Source organism: Chiroxiphia lanceolata, chromosome 7, assembly GCF_009829145.1.
Source record: "Chiroxiphia lanceolata isolate bChiLan1 chromosome 7, bChiLan1.pri, whole genome shotgun sequence".
Taxonomy (NCBI): domain Eukaryota; kingdom Metazoa; phylum Chordata; class Aves; order Passeriformes; family Pipridae; genus Chiroxiphia; species Chiroxiphia lanceolata.
Window position 1 is genome coordinate 33,951,866 of NC_045643.1, and position 15,611 is coordinate 33,967,476.

At 46.8% G+C, this 15,611-nt stretch overlaps 1 protein-coding gene across 1 annotated transcript; it reads left to right on the forward strand.

Annotated features, from left to right (window-relative positions):
• The first annotated feature begins 669 nt into the window (after nucleotides 1-669).
• LOC116789771 (carnosine N-methyltransferase 2-like) lies at nucleotides 670-13,128 on the forward strand. The gene is given in 10 exon segments (XM_032693960.1): nucleotides 670-812; nucleotides 2,288-2,502; nucleotides 2,504-2,538; nucleotides 4,916-4,977; nucleotides 6,296-6,434; nucleotides 8,065-8,117; nucleotides 10,765-10,872; nucleotides 10,963-11,093; nucleotides 11,407-11,500; nucleotides 12,500-13,128. Coding segments are annotated over 10 exon segments (1,233 nt in total). The 5' UTR covers nucleotides 670-772; the 3' UTR covers nucleotides 12,856-13,128.
• Nucleotides 13,129-15,611: the final 2,483 nt, after the last annotated feature.

Genomic DNA, 15,611 nt, shown 5'->3' on the forward strand with positions numbered 1-15,611 from the left:
CAAAAAAAAAACTACTAATCATAGAATTACAGAATGGTTTGGGTTGGAAGGGACCTTAAAGACCATCTAGTTCCAACCTCATTTCCATGGACATTCTGTAAAAATGACAAGGACCTTCCTGACATTCATCAGCCTAAAAGCTGATCACTGTTTAGAAGATAAAGTCATTGAAATTTGATTTCTGAATATCCAGGCTTTTCCGCCTGGAGACACAGGTCCAAGCTTGTCATGATGGGATGACAGAGACGGAACACCGAGGGAGCTCGGGGCCGTGGGCAATACCAGCCTCAGGCATTGCTTGCCCTGGGGAAAGTGAATGACCTATTTCTGCTGGATCAGCCCAAAACTGACCTCTGCAGCCGCAGTGTGTGGGGATAAACACAGTTTCTTTGTTTTTCTCTCCCTGCAGCCCAGCTCTAGCTTTAGCCATCACCTCACTGATCAAACACCAGCTTTTTCGATTTGCACGGAAAACTGAGTTCAGAGCGGATTTAGTCACGAGCTTGCCAGAACACCCGAAAACACGGCTTGCAGAGGGTACATCCTCCAAAGCCACCCTGCTGCCAATTTCTGCCGGCCAGGGCAGCTGCCCACAATGTCCCGTTGTTTCCAGCACTGGGGAACAAAGGCTGTTGTTGTAGGCTAATGCCGGCTCAGTTGTGGCATGCGCCTACGTGGTCTCCTGGAGCTGGGAGGGACACAAGGGGACACGGAGGGGTATCAGTACCCCCTGGATGTACAAGGAGGTTTCCAAGGGCTGCGCAGCTCCTGGATGCTGGAGATTTCTCAACAGCTCCTGTTGCTCTGGGGAGGTATGGCTTCCTGCCGGGACCTGCGGGGTGTCCATCCCTGGCCTTGTCATGGGGGAATGGAGGGGTAGCTTAGCTGGGACAAGGCAGAGGTGGCTGGGGGTCATGAGGCAGCTGAGATATTCCAGGTGCATCCACTGGTGCATAGTTGGTGTCAGGGGCTGGCACCTCTGGTAGGAATGTTTAGGGATTGAATTGACTGATGTAAAAATCACTGCTCAGGTGGTCAAATGGAGCCAAATCTGCACTTTAGATCTACCAAAGAGGTTCTTGTCTTTCCTCACCTATTCAAAATATTTCAATAAATATTTGGAATATTTTGGTTAGGAGTAGCAATGCAGTCATTTCTAGCTTAATGTGCTGCTGTGGACCTGCCTTGCAGTGGATAACTTGAATCCATTTGGAAGCCAAATCTAGTCTAAATCAAGGCAGGTCACTTGATGGTGAAGCCTCCCCACTTGAGGTCCCTGGTCTCAGGGATCTGTGTGGGGCAGGCAGTGTTTTGGGTAGCTCAGCAAGGGATGAGGCTTTATCTGTCATTTGCTAAATCCGTTCTACCCATTGCCCTCAGGGGAAGGGAGTGAAGAGGGTCCTAATGCTGCTCTTTGCACAAGCAGACTTCACTTGGAAATAGAAAGTCGTTAAATCCTTTCTTTTTTTACATTTGTGTTACTAGATTTTAGGCAAAAGGAGCATCAGTCCTGTGGAAGTGGGCAGGGGAAAAGCTGATGCAGGGTGCAAGGGACACTCAGGATTTCCTGTATTTGGAACAGCGACAACTGCACCTTCTGCTGTGTTAGCCTCTCCTGGGAACCTCCAGCCACCTCTGGTTTGGACAGCTGTCCCAAAAAATGCTTTCTTGCCTTCTAATCCCTGCGGTTTAGCAAGCAGAGAGGGAGCAGGCTGGGTTCGCTGCACCCCGTCCTGGCTGCCCGCCCACCCCCGTTCCCTTCGTGGGGCAGGACCGGGGGTGTGCCAGGATGCCCTACTGCGGGGCTGCAGTGCTCGCAAGAGGTGCTGCCATTACGCCCCATTTCCCCCTGAATCAGAGATGGAAAAATCACTTGCTCAGGTCTCTGGGCAGTCAGAGGTCCTCTTGTCCCTGGAGAAAGCAGGGATCTCTCAGTGCATGCCCCATCTGTCAGGCAGCAGCGCGGCAAGGATGCAGGAAAGCGTCCCTTTCTGCCCAGGGCGGTGAGCACGGAGGAAGGTTTCACAGCACATTAAAAAGTGAACGCAAATAGCCTCCCGTCCGTCCGGACACTCCTCAGCCACTTCCACTCAGGCTTTAAAGGTTTGGAAGTCTCAACGTGTCCCTTTTTTTGTTTCTCTCCCCCTGACCGCAGCGCAGCCCCCGCGCGATGAGGACATCCCTGCGGACGCCGGGCCCCGCTCACTGCCCGCCCCGGCCCCCCGCTCCTTCCCCGCGGGGCTCGGGTTTCCCCCCCTCGCCCCAGTGACGCTGCCTGTCCCGACAGGTGCCGGCAGAGCCGCGGCCGCGCTCCCGGGTCGCCCCCAGCGCCGCGGGGTTTGAGCGTCCGGCGCGGCGCGGGCGGCAGGTGGACATGCTGACCTAGGGGCTGACCCCCGGCCCCGTGCCCAGCTGCTGTGTCACAGAAGCACAGAGTATTCTGAGCTGAAAGGGACCCACGAGGATTATCAACGTCCAACTCCTGTGTCCCTGGACAGCATCCACCCCGACAATGGACGCGGCCCCGGAGGCGAAGAGGTAAGTGGGTTTTGGCAGGGAGCGGGATGGTGTTTCCCCAGCATCCCGCTGTTTCTGTGTCACAGATGGGTGCGTGTAAGGTGGGAGTGGCAGAGGATGTGCCCATGTCCTGGGAGGGACGGGGGCTAAGGGAGACCTTTAGCCCCTCCACAGCCTAAGTTTAGGTATAATGAAATGTATATCTATTCCTAGAAAAAACTTCTTTAATTAAAGGGGCTGCATCATTTAAAGCAACACCGTGAATTCCCTCTGTGTCCTGCACCTGCTTGGTTTGTGGAGGGAAGAAGTTTAACCTTGCTAATAAAAGCTCCATCTTAGCTGGGACCTGTGACAGGACCAGCAGCCTGTGAGCATCCCAATCCCTGGCAGTCACCAGCTTGGTCCTGCTGTGGGGTTGTGGGGCCTTGGGGTGGGCAGCACCAGCCCAAAATGTTGTATTCAAATTTTAGGACCTAGATTTTAAACCAGATTTTAGAGGAAATCTATTTGTTCCCATTTTACCTTGCCACTAACAAGTTTTAATCAATCTTGGAATCTAACCCCTGCCTGGGGAGAAATGGCAAAAGTGTCAGTGGAAGAGTAATCTTGGCATCATCCGTCCTGGTGAATTCCTGTGCTGCACTCTGCCCAGGTCACCTGGCAGGTCTCCTGGCACGGCTGGAAACATTTGACCGGTCAGAAATGGAGCTCATGCCCAGAGCTGTTCCTCTAGGGAAGCCAGGGGAACAGGGGAAGCCATACTACCCCTCAGCATTTTAGTGGAACATTTGTTCTGAAAACCATCTTGCTGGGTTGAGCCAGCTGAGGGGACAAAACAGTCCTCTGCACTGGTAGGCAGAGATGGAAGAGGGTAGAGTGGAAATTGGAGGGACTGGCCTGCAGCCAAGCTGGAGTTTATGGAGGTGGGCTGAGTTCAGGCTTGTTCCTGTTGAACTTCCGCAAGGCCTTTCCTGAGGAGAGGTGAGGTCAGGGTGGTGAAACCGAGACCTTTGAAGTTTCTCACAGGAGACAATTACATGGCTTTGGTACTGAACTCAGATGAAATCAACTGCTCTTGCAGGACTCTGGCAGTGCCCCAGCATCTCCAAGACCTCTGGGACATCTCAGTCCTTTCTTGCCTTCATCGACCATAGCAGTGTGCTCTTTGCACCTGTGGCCACTTCTTTGCTACCTGCCAGCAAATTGTTACATATTGGCACCTCAAAGCCCCACCACAAGACTCCCTTCTTTACTTTTCCACCTCCTATCTTGTTTCTTCTTCACATGGAATTTTTTTCCATGGCAGAGGAGAGTTGTAGGTTGCTGTCTGCTATCTCAGACTGCTTCTCACAAAGTATGTTCTAACAGCAAAGTTTTGGGAGCAGTGATGTGTTAGGTTATACAGAGGTTACACAGGAATATCACCCTTAAGTCTTGCTGTGCATCTTGATGCTGAAATGTGGTTACCCAGGAGGTGACTATTCCCTTTGCATAGACAGATCAGCCCAACATTTTACTTGCAGAAGCAAGGTCCTTGCTCCAGTTTAATTTCCTCCCTTCCTTTTTTCCAGTGGTACCTCATCCCTGTTTTATACATGAGGCATTTTTTAAAAGGAAAGAAGATGTGACTCCATTGCTGGAGGTCTTCACAAAAAAAAAGCTCCAGAAAACTAAGAGTGAAAACATGTAACTGAATGAAAACATTTATGGCCAAATGCCCTCTTTGACTTTTGTCCTTCGAACAAATATCTTCTGCAAGTTACCTGATGTAACATTTGCAGCCAGGAAAATCTGAAGTAAACAAAACAAAACAAAACAAAACAACAACCAAAAAAAGGCAAAAAAAGCAAAGCAAAAAGGGTCCCTGAAACAACAGGCCAAGCAGATATTTTAGCACTTTGGATGCTGATGCTCACTATAACCTTCTCCTAATTTCACTGCTCTTTCAAGGTTTCACAGGATGTTTAATATCAGTCTAATGCCTTCAACTGCATTGACTGATTAATGATTTTGCTGGGGTACAAAAACTTCCACAACACAGACAAACACTGGTGCAGGTGGCCAGTTCTGGATGCCCCCTCCCTGGAAGTGTCCAAGGCCAGGTTGGATGGGGCTTGGAGCAACCTGGTCTAGTGAAAGGTGTCCCTGCCCATGGCAGGGGGTTGGTACAAGCTGAGCTTTAAGGTCCCTTTCCATCCAAAATATTCTACAATTCTGTGACTCTATGATCAGCTAACAAAGAAGTTTTGACTTCCTTTAGTAAAAAAGAACAAATCATTGATTATCAGGAGAGAAAAATCTGTCCTGGAGCATCTTCCCTTTGTTCTGCATTTTCAATGCAGCTTCAAAAAAACATACAGGTTCTTCAAATAACTGAAGTGCTATACTTTCCTTACAGGAATAGTTTCCCCAGCATGAACTTTGAAGCAGAGATTCTGACAACTCCACACGATAATTCAGGTATTTGGGAGAATAAAAAAGGAGAATAAAGTAAAATGCCCACTCACCTTGCTATCACTACAAACATATTTTAATTCTTTTGGAGTTAGAGATTGTTTTAAAAAAAAAAAAAAGAAGCAGGAAGGTAAACTGACTGCAATTCAGGTGATTTCAGGATTATGTTAGGGTTTAGTTCCAAGTGTTGAGGGTAGATGTTGATATTTTTCTGGACCAGAAACACAGCTGTCAATGACATGTGGTTTTGGAAACAGCAGAGTCATTTAATTTGAGACTGCACAGTCCCGGATGAGATATACAGTTTTCTTATTAGTGGCAACTAAAAGCAGATGGTAAGAAAGCAGCTCCCTGAAAGGCAAAAATGAGGATGATGATGTTCTGCTGTGTCCTGCACTTCATCCTCATTTTGTCTAGGAGAAAAAGCTGATTTTTTCCCCACTGAATGATGCCTTTCCAATGCTGATCTCGCACACCGAGGCTGGCACTACAGACCCAGAGCCAGTACCCAGCTGCAGGCCATCTTCTCGTGAGCTTCTGGTCTTAGTCCTGTTGTAGGTCGTCACACGCAAGCAGTTGGCCAGAGCTTGTGCCCTGGCAACAGCTCTGTCATTAGGATGAGACAGCAGGAAAGGGAGTTTTTACAATAATTGCTTGCAAGCCCTGGAGTATCCCTGGTTTCGACTCTGAGAGAGAAATCTTGTTGTCAGCCAACCACATTTGAACATGAGCCCATTCAGATGAAACATTTTGATATCAGTTGCTCTCCTGGCCATGAGCTGCAGTTCCCAGCAGGGAATTCACCCCCCTGGCAGCCCATTTCAGTCCCATGCTGGCGAGAGTCAGAAATGAGGTGCACAGGGTTGACTATTTTTGCTTCAGCTGCAGGTGGCAGTTTTTGTGTTGCATCACCTCTCCTAAGAAGTGTGTCAGTAGCTGCCCATCTCAGTTACACTGCCCAGTATAGGCACAAGTGATGGGGCCCCCACCAGGTGTGGACCTGCTGTGCAATTCCCTTCACATTCTCTTCTTTAGTCTTCTAGAAAAACCCTCCAGTCCCCGTATCTGCCTAAGCATTTTGGAGACATTTTCCTCAGACTTACCCCTAGTGATGAGGCACTTAACAAAAATGCTGATGTCAAAGGATATCCAAGAATAATTTTCAAACCCTGAGTGCAAACCAGTTGGAAAGTGCATCCTCTGCATCGTCTTCCCAAATCTCTCTCTCCTGTTGGGTTGGGTTGGGTTTCTTCCATGAAGTAAGTGCTTTGACCCTTCACTTGTCTTGAAACCACTAACATGCAATCCATATTTGTTTCTCAAGAGCTGTATACGATCCCTTCCATGAGAAGCCTCACAGCTGAGGAGTATGTGGAGGCCTTTAAGACATTTTTGGATCATTCAACAGAGCACCAGTGCATGGATGAGTTCAACAAGGAACAACTGCCCAATATCATGGCTGGGTAAGGATTGCTTCCACCAAGCTGGGAAAGCCATCTGTTATCCTAGGAGGGAAACCTGCATACAAGGGTCAGCAAACACATTTAAGGGTTTTTTTGGGCAGGAATGAACTTTAATGCTTTTCAATTTTAAATCCCCTAATAGTGAGTTACAGGATATTCTGCTAAAGGACTCCAGAGTATGTGCTATTTCAATTAATACTGTGCTGCCTCTTAGTTTATGTTAAGGAAAGAATCAAGACCTCATTTTCATGTCCATCTCTTTTCATTAGCTGATTTTCCACGGATTAAATTTGGGGTTTTTTGGTTGTTTGTTTTTTTCAAAAGAAAGCTCTCATGCGCTCTCTTCCTGCTTTTGGGACTTCATCACACACCATCTAAACAGAAACACATTTCTAATTCTCTTCTAGTGACTAATTCTTGGTTTTCTCAATCCCCTAAGACTTCCTTATTTCTATCCTAAGTCGATTTGCGTTGCTTGAGTACCAAATGATAATCAGTTTTGTGAAGTATTGATGTAATATATTAAGACTGGATAACTGCAGATAATTTCAGAACAGCCTAGATCCAAACCATAAGAAAGCCCTTTCAAGTTTGGATAATTTTTGGATGTTACAGCAACTGTATTCTCCATTGAGAAAAAAGTTTGGGCAGGAATTTTTTATTCTCTGGATCAGATATATATGTAAAAATAAGCAATAAAATTATAGTAATTCGAAGATTGTATTGGGAAATTTTTATTGTGAATTTAAATGATGCAAAACCTTGTGGCTTTCTATGATGCTGATTGTGGGTCTGTCAAAGGGTCTTGACCCTCATTAGAGCTAAGTCTCCTTGGCTACTCACACCCTTCAGGATTTGCTGCTCATTCCACTCTTGTGGAATCCTTGCTGTGGTGTCTCCTGAGACTATGTATGGGAAACTCAATTCCCCAACACAGTCCATGCCCAAGAGCAGAATAAAGCTATAAAGCAAGTCAGAACATGGCCCCTCATCCTTGAGCCAGGCTGTTAGTAAATATTCTGCTATGAACCACATGACTGGAGTCCTTTAATAAGTAATTTTTCTAAGATAAAAGTTATTGAAGATTCCTCCCAATTTTTAATCAAGATTAATGTTGATAAGAGATGATTTGTGGGTCCCTTCCAACTCAGCACATTCTGTGATTCTGTTATTTCCAATCACCTGGATAGCCTGATGGTTTTGCTTTCTCTGGGTATTTATATCCAATATTTTCTCCTGAGGGTGCAGAGGTTCTCCCCAGCTCACCTTGTCCCTGCATTCTCAGCAGTGCCCACCCCAGCCAGGCACAGCCCCGCTACCCCCTTTGCCCTGGGGATCCCCAAGGCTTTTTTGCACAGTGCCAGCCACAGCCTGAAGGAAACTCTCTGGTAAAGGGGGAGAAACACTACACCCTGGTACCTACTGTACTTTGAAATATGAGCTTGCTAATACTGGGCTGGCTCTCACCATGCTGGTTGTAGCTGGGCTCAAGAGGGATGCTCCAATTTCTATCCCAATTTGTGTGCATAACATGAAAATTTCTGGGCCAATGTGTCATCCAAGCAACAAGAATGAAAACAAAAAGTTATGTGACATAGTGTGGTTGAGTAACACATACTTATCCTTTCAGTCTTGGCCATGGAAAATCGACTATAAATGTTCTGGGAGTTGGAAGTGGCACAGGTAAGGAGTGTGGCAGCACTGCTGATGCTGGGGAATGCGGGTCCCTGTGGGTAGCAGAAGGTTATTCTGAAATTTTGGGCAATGAGGATAACTACTCAGGCATTAATGACAATGCTTCTCACTGAAACAGAGAAGGGCAGAAGGAAGAGTGGAGCTGGGGTGAGAACAAGGCTCCCTCCCTCCCTCCCTTTCTTCCCCATTTCCCTTCTGAAATGCTGTTGCTCAAATCTTTCTGAGCAGTGAGATGTGTGTGATTTTAGGTTAGTTTCTGCCTCTTGAAGACTCTCACCTGATTTTATATGCCTCAAAGCAAAGTCTCCTGTTTCTGATTAGGTATAAGAGCATCTTCAAACCTTGACAGAGAGACATCAGAGAGGTTCTTTCCACACAAAGTCCTGCCTTAGACCAACCCACCTGAAGGGATCTCTCTTTTTGCTCTGCTTTTAGGGATCCTGGAGGCCAAGGCTGGGCCATGCCCTGTTCCCAATACTGCAAAACCAGCTGGCCACAATCATTAGCATGGGGTTGCATCAGCTTTTTCAAGACATGTTTCTTTGTTACTGTTGTGTTTTTATCCAGGGAAAAGTAGAGTTTAACTGCAAATGATATTTTTCCCCAGAGAGAAACTCATCCTTTGGAAAAATAGCCTTAAAGCTAAAATTCTAAATGTATTTGTGTTTAAAGAAAAAAAAAAAAAAAAACAAAATCAAAAAAATGGTGAAACAGCTAACTTTGCTCCTAGGGAAACTGGGATAAAATAAAAAGTAGAGAAAAACAGCAGTTCGATTTGTCAGAGTTTACTTTTGCTTTGAAAAGTATTTTCAGCTGAATTTTAAGTGCTAATACTTTCAAATGAAAGTATTTTTCTCACTTTTTTCCCCTTGTTTTCCTGAGTAAGTGAAAATTAGCATTGGATTGTTTTCCTCAACTGGGAATATGTTGGAGCATATGAGAAAGCAAGCAGGAAGAAATAATTCAGTTCTCAATTACATTCTATTTTCATTAAGTAATATAAAACAGAAATCTTGACTCCAAGAAAACACAAGGGGAAAATGAAGTTTTAGCACCATCCTTAATTTTCCTTTTGTCCTTTTCAGAAGAGGTTTTAATGGAAAAATAAAAACTCTAAAATTTCCTCTGTTTCCTGGCTGACTGCCCCTCACAGATGACAAGACAGTGGCACAGGCCCACACCCCCTCAGCTTGCCCACGACTGCATGAGCTGAATGTCTGTGTCTGGGGAGGGAGTGAGCTGGGATGGCACTGAGCAAAAGGTTATGTCTCATCCCTGACCTTTCCAGGCATGGACTCGGGTTTCACAGAGCCCCCAGAATTAGTTTAGTTGATGAAAATATTAATGGGGATTAGTGACCAACTCTACATCCTAAAAGCCTGTGTCCCAGTCCAGATCACATTTTCTCACCCTGTGTTTTCCCATGACCAGTTCCAGCAGCATGGGCTGCTGGTTGCCAGAGGGGTTTCATTCCTGCCCCAGCCTTGCTGTGGTCAGTGCTGAAGGGTTGGTGCCGGCAGGGCAAGCTGCAGCAGAGAAATCCCTGCTCTGGAGCATTGTATTTTACTGCTTCTTTTCTGCAGACAGCCTGGTTGAGGACGTTATTACCTGCTCTTGCAAAGAATGGATTAAGGAATTTTGCAGAGATGGAGTGAAAAAAACCAAACCCAAGCAGCTTTTAAGATACCCACTTGCTGTTGGTATACTCATTTGCCACCATCAGTGGCATGGGCATGGGGCAGTGGTGCTTTGCCTCCCACCTGCTCTGAGCTTGCAGGGAGCCCACAGCAGCACCTTTAAGAGCTGGTGCTCCCCACCCCAGGTACTTAAAAACTGAAATTTAGGACTTTCTAAAATGATTCAGCTGTTTGCTATGGGCATCTTCCTTCCTGACAACAATGTTAATCTGTGCATCTGCCTTCAGCTGATGCAGCCGCAGCCTCTTCCCTTGTGCCAACCCTGCACTGCTGCCACTCCATTCCTCAGGGGCCTTGGGTATTTTTTTCTCCAATTTCAAAGGACTCCTCCTGCCCTGGATGTCCCTGAAGTGCTGGCATGGGTAGTATTTCCCTCCTTGAATTCTATTTATTGCAACACCTGCCAAAGGTGACGACTTTTCTCATGGCTGGTACATCAGCCAAAAAGCTAGGGAGGATGCAGTATCTCATATCAAGACCTCTCAGTGTGACATTTGCACAGGCAGGACTATTTTTAGGCCCCACCATCAGCTAGAGACAGGATTCTTGCTGAAGTCCTGACACGCTGCCCACCTCTGCTGTTTATTTACATTGTTCCAGGTGGACTAGGTGGACTTTATAGGCTTGGTATATCACAGCATTTCTGGGAAAAAAGCGAAGTGACCTGCATGGCGTCAAAAAACCCTGGAAATTTCCTAGCACCGGAGGACAGACTGCTGCTTGCTTCTCCAGAGCTTAGACTGCAACAGAGGAGCACCAACAGCTAACTTTGCAGGGCACATACACATACAGTTAGATTCCACCATGCAAGCCACAAGGTCAAATATGCCTCCCTCCTGCTCAGGGGATTTCCTGGCAGTAGTGGTGGCAGATGCTCTGGCACCCGTTCATCACATTTGCCTACTTCTTAAAGCAATGAATTTGTGTTTATTGAATAGGTGAGCAGGATTTGAAAATGATCAGGATGCTGCAGGCTGTGCACCCAGGGGTCCTTATTGACAACGAAATCATAGAGCCCAACCCGCAGCATGTGGCAGCTTACAAAGGTAAGGCTGTACCTGCTGCCTGGGGTACAGTGAGGACCATCCATCTGCTACTTTGTGAAATTCAAGGGGTTTTTCTACTTTTTAAAACAGAGTTGGTGAATCAAGCTCCAGACCTGCAGAATGTCTCTTTTATTTGGCACCAGCTCACTTCCTCGGAGTACCAACAGCAGGTGAAAGAGAAAGGCACGCCTAAGAAATTTGACTTCATCCATATGATCCAGGTAATGGGCATTGCTCTGACATAGGAGTATTAGCTCTCACTCCTTCCTTAGTTTCTGATGTATGCATAAAGTTAGGATGATCAGGGCTTAGGACAGCTCTCCATGAGCAATAACTTCTGCAGGGGCTCCACAAACACCAAAGCTGACGACGCCCAGTCCTGTGAGGTATCCCTAAATGTGTGTGCTGAGTCAGGACAGGCTGGGAAGCAACTGGTACACAATTAAAAACAACTCTATAGAAAGGGTTTAAGGCTTTGGAGGGTCATTGCACTGTGGAGGAGGGATAATGGCTATGTGTAACTGTCTCTTCTAGATGCTGTACCGTGTGGAGGATATTCCCAATACTATCAAGTTTTTCCACAGCTGCCTCGACCTTCATGGTAAACTCCTGATCATAATTTTATCGGGTAAGTGGGACCTTTTATTTTTTTTGCTTCATTCCTGGAGTTTTGAAGAGCTTTGAATTTGAATGCCACAAATGTTTACCTGGGGATTTCAGTAGCACTTATTCTGTAGTAGATAAATAAAACTAGTGCTGGATTTCATATGGAGCATGCAATCTTGGGCTTAGCCTCTTGGATCCCAATGTCTAAGGCACAGATTTTGTGTTCTGGTTTCCCTGCTTATGAAGATTTAGTAGATGGAAGTGTGGCTGTTTATGAATGGGGGTCAATCCTTCTTCCTGGCGAAATCAGCACTGTCAAAACACAACCAGAGCTCTGGGTGGGCCCATTTTTGGGGCTCTTATCTCTGCACAGTGGTGGCCCAGACCCCAGTAGGACAAGAAATGCTGCCAAGAGCTGCAGGCTTTATGGTAGGACAGGAAAAAGAGGCACTTATAACATGGTGGCATTTATTAAAAACAATAGAGTGCTTTATCCCTTGTGTCACTTCATAAATCTCGGGCTCATGGTGGGGTGGATAAAGCACACTTTCCCATGTTTGCCATTAAAACTCTCTCTCACATTGCCTGTAGCCTGTTTCCCTTGCTCTTTGGGGCTATTTTTCCAGGTATATATTCTTTGATGTGCACTTAAAATTGAAGTTTGATGTATAAAAACATCTGCACTGTTCTAGCCAAGAGACAGTTAACAGGTAGTGTGGATGTTCAGGGTCAGCATGTTGGTACTTCTGTGTGTATCCCTCCTTCTGGGCAATCCCAGTGCTGGAGACCATCACCTAGGAGTTTCCTTTAAACAGCAGAGTTTTGGAGGGAGGGCTGAGGGAAAACAGAGTTTTACCCCTCTCTAGGCACAGACTTTTATAAGTAGACTCCAGTAAGGGGAAAGCACTCCTCCTGGTCCTGGCAAGGCCTGGGGAGCATTTCCAGCTCATTTTGCAGGTGCATTAGCTGGTGCTTGACTGCCTTGGCTTTGCAAAAGTAACCTCCCCTCCTGCCCTGGCAGACAGCAGCGGGTGGGCCAGCTTATGGAAGAAATACAGGGACTGCCTGCCTTCCACCGACAGCGGCCACTACATCACCTCCAGCGGCATCACGGATGTCCTGAAGAGACTCGGGGTCGAATACCGCGTGTACGAGTTCCCGTCGGGATGGGATATCACCGAGTGCTTCGTCGAGGGGGACGCAGTTGGCGGCCTCATGATGGATTTCCTGACGGGGACAAAAGACTTCCTGGGCACGGCGCCGCCGGCGCTGCGGCAGCGGCTGCGGGAGGCTCTGTGCCAGCCCGAGTGCAGCAGCACCAAGGACGGCAGGATCATCTTCAGCAACAACCTGAGCATGATCGTGGTGGAGTCCTAAAGCCGGGCTGACTGCAGAGGACAAGCTGGGGTGGGGATGGGGGTGATGCAGTCACAGGAAAATGTAGCATAGAAAGAAGGTGACTCGCAGGCAAGAAGGTAAGAAAGTGGGGCTCAGCTGCAGCCTACCACTGCCAGCCAGTGTCAGCAGAGCTGCCCGCCACACTGGGACGAGCTCCTTGTCCTGATGAGGTCACCAGGTCCAAGATTACACCCTGGCTACTTAGTCCACCCCTAGGAGAATATCTTCCAGAAAGTAAAGAGCTCCATCTCACTAAAAGCCTACATGGACTTTTTAACAGTAAGCATCCTGTCTGTGCTTTCAACTCTGGGACTTCCACTTTTCTATGTAGCCAGCATGTTTGCACACCTAAAGACGGGTCTGTATGACCAGGGGCTGCTTTGCAGCCAGGAGGAGGCTGCAGCCCTTGTGCTGGCCATGTACAGACCCAATGCTTCCATTTGTGCTGGACAAAACCAGCAAGATTTATCCTAGCGGCTTTGCACCCAGACCTGAGCTGAAAGTTGCTCTGCATTAGGGTATTTCACATGGTTTTGTCAATGTAGGTATTTACTACCCCAAGGCTCTCAGCATCTTGCAATATGGACATGTCTTAAAAATTTATCAGCCTTTTTATTTGGAGAATATTTCGGATCCCAGGATGATCCTTGCCACATGCTCTTTCAGGCAGATATTAATTTTGTTACTTTCTTACTACAGTTTGTCTCCATATAAAATAAAAGCAATCTTAAACCAAAAAAGTCACATCTTCTTCTGCACATATGAGCTTACAGAAAATGAAGAGCAAAGAGGTTATTTAGTTAAAAACAAAAAATATGCAAAATACCATTTTATGGGAGCATTAAGGATTTCTTGTAAGTGAGAAAGATGAGCCTGGGGATGTGGAAGAGCTGTGAGTGAGCTGCAGCTTGTCCTTGTGCTGCAGCCCTGGGAGGTAGCTTGTCTCTCATTGCTACAGCACAGCAAAACAGCACCTACAGTACTCAAATAGAGTGTATGTGGTTAAGATGTTAATATAGATGAGATAAGACTATTACCACAGGGTCCTGAGCTGTTTGGGGGACTGAAGGAAGTGCTGCCAGGGTAGCCAGCTCCAAAGGGAGGTGCTGCACAGGATGCCTGCCGGGTTTGGCTCTGCATTTAGTGCCTTAGAGCAGCGCAGACCTTGGACTGACCACAAGGGGAAAAGCTGCCTGCAGCCACACCAGCCTCACAGCAAAGAGGTCTCAGGGCAGAAAACACCAGCTTAGATGGAAAATACCTGCAGGCACAGAGCCCATCTCTATGAACTGATTTTTCCATGCTCAAGCTGGATAGCACACACCTGTGTGCACCTGAAGGGACTCAGGTACCGCTGCCACCTTGATGTCTGGTATGGATCAAATGGCTTGTTCCAGCATCATGAACACATGGGTCAGCACACTGGCTTGCAAAACATTAGATGTCATTGTCATCCAGAGCCCTGCTGGTGCTGCTAAACCTATCCCCCCCATTCACTGACCATCTGCCCAGACGCAGTTACTGCCAGGAGTAGCATCGCACTGTCTGAAAAGGTAATGAGCCCATGGAGTCACTGTAGCTCCATTCTGTCCTTTGTTTTTTTGGGGTATGTTTTTTAGGTCTGGTTTGGGTTTTATCACATCTTTTTGAAGGGCAACCATTTTTCCTGAAACTCCTGTAAGGGAAAAAACCAGAAAAGTAGTGGGAAAACAGTAGCATAATATGTCTCTGGCAGTACTGCAGCACCCTGGTCTGTAGGTACTGTTGCTGTTATTTCAAGAAACATCGGTCCAAACTAGACAACCTCCTCCAGAGGAATACCTGTGCACCATACCTGTGCACAAGCTTTTCCCTTTGATCCATTCTACTGTTTGTTCTATAGGCTCCAATCTGTCTGTTAATCTTTGCAGGAATTTGGCACAGTTCAAATTCCCCCAGATCTTCCCCAACCCAGAAGGTTTTTCATCCCTCCTTGGAGTTTCCTGACCAGGCAGACACATTTCCAATAAGCAGATTCTCAGCAAAACCCATCTGTGAGCACAATATTTACCCACACCATTGTAAATCAATGTGCAAATGCTCAGAAGAAAAGGAGCACTTCAAAGCAGACTGTTTACTGACAGCCTGGAGAGATGAAATAGGACACCCCATTAAAAACACGGCTGCTTAGTGCTTTATCTGTATTTTTTCTTTTGATTCTTCAAAAGCAAGTAATTTATCAACGACTCTGCTTGTACACCTGGAATAAATAGCATCCTAAGTGTCTATTCCATTTATTTATATATTTATTCTTCGGCGGACATGCTATTTAATAACTATTTGTTGTGCTTTTTACAAGACGCTCTCCTCCCACACGGAATTTCGGGCTGTGCTTTCCCAGCAGCAGGAGCGCGGCTGCGTCTGTGTGGCCACGAGAGGGCTGCAGCAGCCAGCGGAATAAATCCTCCTCCCAAAACGCTGGAGATGCTGAGCTGAAGAAGCAGCATCAAGTAGTCAGGCTGACAAATGCATCCAGCTTTCCTTGCTGGCTCATCGCATCCTGATGCCAGCTGCTTTTTTCTCCTGCAGAATCACGGACTCTGACTCTGATGTTGGGGTCTGGTTTATAAAAAAGTCATGATTGCATAACACAGATGACACAGGAGATGCATGAAATCTGCTTTTGGGTTGTTTTTTTTATCCCACTTGATGGCTGAAGTGCTGCAGCTTGGCTGCCTCTCAAGGCCAGGTCTGCA